General features: G+C 48.3%; 1 protein-coding gene across 1 annotated transcript in view; it reads right to left on the bottom strand.

The window, feature by feature from the left end:
• The window catches only part of LOC129813253 (son of sevenless homolog 2-like), a 96,251-nt gene that overhangs the window by 13,309 nt on the left and 76,942 nt on the right, over positions 1-6,000 (bottom strand). The window contains exons 15-16 of the mRNA XM_055865553.1: positions 4,098-4,215; positions 1-19 (exon numbers count right to left, since the gene is read on the bottom strand). The exon at positions 1-19 is cut by the window's left edge and continues 154 nt beyond it. Coding sequence (XP_055721528.1) covers positions 1-19; positions 4,098-4,215 — 137 coding nt within the window. The remainder of the gene's footprint in view (positions 20-4,097; positions 4,216-6,000) is intronic.

The raw sequence follows: 6,000 nt of genomic DNA, 5'->3' as shown, positions 1-6,000 counted from the left end.
ATGTTGGTCAGGTAGATACCTGGGACAGACGGGTAGGTAGTTATTGGTCAGGTAGATACCTGGGACAGGCGGGTAGGTAGTTATTGGTCAGGTAGATACCTGGGACAGACGGGTAGGTAGTTATTGGTCAGGTAGATACCTGGTCAGGTAGATACCTGGGACAGTCGGGTAGGTAGTTATTGGTCAGGTAGATACCTGGGACAGGCGGGTAGGTAGTTATTGGTCAGGTAGATACCTGGGACAGGCGGGTAGGTAGTTATTGGGCAGGTAGATACCTGGTCAGGTAGGTAGATAGGGCAGGTAGATACCTGGTCAGGTAGGTAGATAGGGCAGGTAGATACCTGGTCAGGTAGGTAGATAGGGCAGGTAGATACCTGGTCAGGTAGGTAGATAGGGCAGGTAGATACCTGGTCAGGTAGGTAGTTATTGGTCAGGTAGATACCTGGTCAGGTAGGTAGATAGGGCAGGTAGATACCTGGTCAGGTAGGTAGTTATTGGTCAGGTAGATACCTGGGACAGACGGGTAGGTAGTTATTGGTCAGGTAGATACCTGGGACAGGCGGGTAGGTAGTTATTGGTCAGGTAGATACCTGGTCAGGTAGGTAGTTATTGGGCAGGTAGATACCTGGTCAGGTAGGTAGTTATTGGGCAGGTAGATACCTGGTCAGGTAGGTAGTTATTGGGCAGGTAGATACCTGGTCAGGTAGGTAGTTATTGGGCAGGTAGATACCTGGTCAGGTAGGTAGATAGGGCAGGTAGATACCTGGTCAGGTAGGTAGATAGGGCAGGTAGATACCTGGTCAGGTAGGTAGATAGGGCAGGTAGATACCTGGTCAGGTAGGTAGATAGGGCAGGTAGATACCTGGTCAGGTAGGTAGATAGGGCAGGTAGATACCTGGTCAGGTAGGTAGATAGGGCAGGTAGATACCTGGTCAGGTAGGTAGTTATTGGTCAGGTAGATACCTGGTCAGGTAGGTAGATAGGGCAGGTAGATACCTGGTCAGGTAGGTAGTTATTGGTCAGGTAGATACCTGGGACAGACGGGTAGGTAGTTATTGGTCAGGTAGATACCTGGGACAGGCGGGTAGGTAGTTATTGGTCAGGTAGATACCTGGTCAGGTAGGTAGTTATTGGGCAGGTAGATACCTGGTCAGGTAGGTAGTTATTGGGCAGGTAGATACCTGGTCAGGTAGGTAGTTATTGGGCAGGTAGATACCTGGTCAGGTAGGTAGTTATTGGGCAGGTAGATACCTGGTCAGGTAGGTAGTTATTGGGCAGGTAGATACCTGGTCAGGTAGGTAGTTATTGGGCAGGTAGATACCTGGTCAGGTAGGTAGATAGGGCAGGTAGATACCTGGTCAGGTAGGTAGATAGGGCAGGTAGATACCTGGTCAGGTAGGTAGATAGGGCAGGTAGTAACCTGGTCAGGTAGGTAGATAGGGCAGGTAGATACCTGGTCAGGTAGGTAGATAGGGCAGGTAGATACCTGGTCAGGTAGGTAGATAGGGCAGGTAGATACCTGGTCAGGTAGGTAGATAGGGCAGGTAGATACCTGGTCAGGTAGGTAGATAGGGCAGGTAGATACCTGGTCAGGTAGGTAGATAGGGCAGGTAGATACCTGGTCAGGTAGGTAGATAGGGCAGGTAGATACCTGGTCAGGTAGGTAGATAGGGCAGGTAGATACCTGGTCAGGTAGGTAGATAGGGCAGGTAGATACCTGGTCAGGTAGGTAGATAGGGCAGGTAGATACCTGGTCAGGTAGGTAGATAGGGCAGGTAGATACCTGGTCAGGTAGGTAGATATGGCAGGTAGTAACCTGGTCAGGTAGGTAGTTATTGGTCAGGTAGATACCTGGGACAGACGGGTAGGTAGTTATTGGTCAGGTAGATACCTGGGACAGGCGGGTAGGTAGTTATTGGGCAGGTAGATACCTGGTCAGGTAGGTAGATAGGGCAGGTAGATACCTGGTCAGGTAGGTAGATAGGGCAGGTAGATACCTGGTCAGGTAGGTAGATAGGGCAGGTAGATACCTGGTCAGGTAGGTAGATAGGGCAGGTAGATACCTGGTCAGGTAGGTAGTTACCTGGTCAGGTAGGTAGTTATTGGTCAGGTAGATACCTGGGACAGACGGGTAGGTAGTTATTGGTCAGGTAGATACCTGGGACAGGCGGGTAGGTAGTTATTGGGCAGGTAGATACCTGGTCAGGTAGGTAGTTATTGGGCAGGTAGATACCTGGTCAGGTAGGTAGTTATTGGGCAGGTAGATACCTGGTCAGGTAGGTAGATAGGGCAGGTAGATACCTGGTCAGGTAGGTAGATAGGGCAGGTAGATACCTGGTCAGGTAGGTAGATAGGGCAGGTAGATACCTGGTCAGGTAGGTAGATAGGGCAGGTAGATACCTGGTCAGGTAGGTAGATAGGGCAGGTAGTAACCTGGTCAGGTAGGTAGATAGGGCAGGTAGATACCTGGTCAGGTAGGTAGATAGGGCAGGTAGATACCTGGTCAGGTAGGTAGATAGGGCAGGTAGTAACCTGGTCAGGTAGGTAGATAGGGCTGGTAGATACCTGGTCAGGTAGGTAGATAGGGCAGGTAGATACCTGGTCAGGTAGGTAGATAGGGCAGGTAGATACCTGGTCAGGTAGGTAGATAGGGCAGGTAGATACCTGGTCAGGTAGGTAGTTATTGGGCAGGTAGATACCTGGTCAGGTAGGTAGATAGGGCAGGTAGATACCTGGTCAGGTAGGTAGATAGGGCAGGTAGATACCTGGTCAGGTAGGTAGATAGGGCAGGTAGATACCTGGTCAGGTAGGTAGATAGGGCAGGTAGTAACCTGGTCAGGTAGGTAGATAGGGCAGGTAGTAACCTGGTCAGGTAGGTAGATAGGGCAGGTAGATACCTGGTCAGGTAGGTAGATAGGGCAGGTAGTAACCTGGTCAGGTAGGTAGATAGGGCAGGTAGATACCTGGTCAGGTAGGTAGATAGGGCAGGTAGATACCTGGTCAGGTAGGTAGATAGGGCAGGTAGATACCTGGTCAGGTAGGTAGATAGGGCAGGTAGATACCTGGTCAGGTAGGTAGATAGGGCAGGTAGATACCTGGTCAGGTAGGTAGATAGGGCAGGTAGATACCTGGTCAGGTAGGTAGATAGGGCAGGTAGATACCTGGTCAGGTAGGTAGATAGGGCAGGTAGATACCTGGTCAGGTAGGTAGATAGGGCAGGTAGATACCTGGTCAGGTAGGTAGATAGGGCAGGTAGATACCTGGTCAGGTAGGTAGATAGGGCAGGTAGATACCTGGTCAGGTAGGTAGATAGGGCAGGTAGATACCTGGTCAGGTAGGTAGATAGGGCAGGTAGATACCTGGTCAGGTAGGTAGATAGGGCAGGTAGATACCTGGTCAGGTAGGTAGATAGGGCAGGTAGATACCTGGTCAGGTAGGTAGATAGGGCAGGTAGATACCTGGTCAGGTAGGTAGATAGGGCAGGTAGATACCTGGTCAGGTAGGTAGATAGGGCAGGTAGATACCTGGTCAGGTAGGTAGATAGGGCAGGTAGATACCTGGTCAGGTAGGTAGATAGGGCAGGTAGATACCTGGTCAGGTAGGTAGATAGGGCAGGTAGATACCTGGTCAGGTAGGTAGATAGGGCAGGTAGATACCTGGTCAGGTAGGTAGATAGGGCAGGTAGATACCTGGTCAGGTAGGTAGATAGGGCAGGTAGATACCTGGTCAGGTAGGTAGATAGGGCAGGTAGATACCTGGTCAGGTAGGTAGATAGGGCAGGTAGATACCTGGTCAGGTAGGTAGATAGGGCAGGTAGATACCTGGTCAGGTAGGTAGATAGGGCAGGTAGATACCTGGTCAGGTAGGTAGATAGGGCAGGGCCAGATGGTATGCGTGTGTCACCTAATACCCTTTTCACAGTATTATTCTGACACGAACCGTACTGTGTTGGCGTCAACATATTCCCTTCTCATTGACCTTTACGGTTCCAGCAACTATGTTGGATGGGTGACAGGTCAGTACAGTTCAGGCTCGGTAGTGTGAGAAGGATGTAGTACTGTTTGTCAGTGCTCTCCCGTCTTTCCGAAAGGTCTTACCAAAGAAAGGCACACAGGGCGGGTTAATGGACTTGAGCTTGGCCAGGTACTTCTTGAAATGGTCCTGGCTCAGTTCCACTGCTTCCTCTAGGATCCTCTTCTTCCTCTCGGGGACCGCCTGAAAGACAAGGACAATATCTCTCGTTAACTTGCTGCTCGGTAAAAGGATTGGGAGAATGTCAAATTGCATTTTCTTGATTCTTCGCCTTCTCCTCCAAAACCCATTGGATGAGAAGGTCAGAGGGGAGGGACCTCTGACTTTCTCATCAAATGGGTTTTTGGAGGAGGAGATTGGACGTGACGAATCAAATAAATCTATTCTCTCTGGTCTTAGTGCTCAATAGGCACCAGCCAATAGGCACCAGACAGTACACATTGCATGCTGACAGGGTTGGGGACAATTCTATTTCATTGAATGGGAATATACCCGTTTACTTCTGGAATTGGAATATACCAGTGGTGGGCCGTCAGGGCCAGCAAGGCCTTCTCTGCTGGCCTAAACATCATCAGAATATACTTTTTTATTTATTTATTTATTTATTTATTTATTTATATATATATATATATTTATTTATATATATATATATATATATATATATATATATATATATATATTTTTTTTTTTTCCCCCCACAAATATGTATTAAATTATTCCCCAGAGTAAGAGTTATACTCTTCATTTCATAGCTTTCCTCTTGGTTGCACTGCTTCCAGCCTCAGGTTGAGATTTGGAGGGCTTGTCTTTATGTTCGATCTTTTATCCAATCATATTCAGCCATCATGTGTTGCCAGGGGTCTAAAATCTGCCCTCAGGCCTTCAGAATCAACAGTGCGGGCGCTTGTAGCTTATAGTGAATGGAAATGAAAATTTTGTGTCAACCAATCAGCTTTAGAGTTGGCTATTGTACGCCTGCTGGCTGGCTCCAGTGTTACACAGGAGCCAGCTAGCAGGCGTAGTGCGTGCACGTCTTTTGATTGGATTACCAATATTGAGAGGCAGGTCCTATGGGCAGGTCTATGCAGAACCTCAGAACAAGGAAACTGAATTTGATAAACAAATTAATTCGCATACTACTAAGCTGTTTTTTCAACCCACAATGGCGGAAGGAGGAGAAGATATCGATTTGGTCGAGGATATAATTATAACGCCATTCTCAAGACGAACTTTTCAAGAAAAGTTAGACATTGTAAGGAGAGGTCGCCCGACGCAGACGCTACAAAGCCTGTCACAGGCGGGAAAGGGGTTCGTTCGCCACTTTCAAAGTTCCAACTACGAGCGCTATCAATGGCTCCTTGGCTCCAAGAAGCACTGCAAACTGTACTGCTGGGAATGCCTATTATTTGCAAGTGATCGATTTGGTGTTTGGAGCCACACTGGCTTTGCAAACTTGAGTTGTCTAACCAAGGCAGCAACGAGACACCAAAGTACGGCTGGTCACTTACAAGCAATGGTGCTTTTGAAAACTTTTGGGGACACCCGAGTGGATCTACAGCTCAAAGAACAAGCGCGCAGGGCAACGGAGCTGCACAATGAAAAGGTGAAGAAAAATAGGGACATATTGAAAAGACTCATTGATTGTGTCATGTTTTTGGGTAAACACTGTTTACCCAAAAATGTAAATTTTTGTCAATTTCAAGGTGACGCAACGCCTGGTTATACTGCGCTTCTGTCTAAATGTATAGTGTCTAGAGCCATGGCATCATAATGAGGTGGATTAATTCGAGTGGGACTGTGTAGTACCTCACTGAAGGCCCAGGCCCCAGGCCCAGCGTTTCTGTCTAAATGTATAGTGTCTAGAGCCATGGCATCATAATGATGGTAATAAGAGGTGGATTAATTCGGGTGGGACTGTGTAGTACCTCACTGAAGGCCCAGGCCCCAGGCACGCCACTGGAATATACC

Source organism: Salvelinus fontinalis, chromosome 16 (genome assembly GCF_029448725.1).
Source record: "Salvelinus fontinalis isolate EN_2023a chromosome 16, ASM2944872v1, whole genome shotgun sequence".
NCBI lineage: Eukaryota > Metazoa > Chordata > Actinopteri > Salmoniformes > Salmonidae > Salvelinus > Salvelinus fontinalis.
Note: the sequence above shows the minus strand (reverse complement) of the source record. Positions and strands in the feature narration are given on the sequence as shown.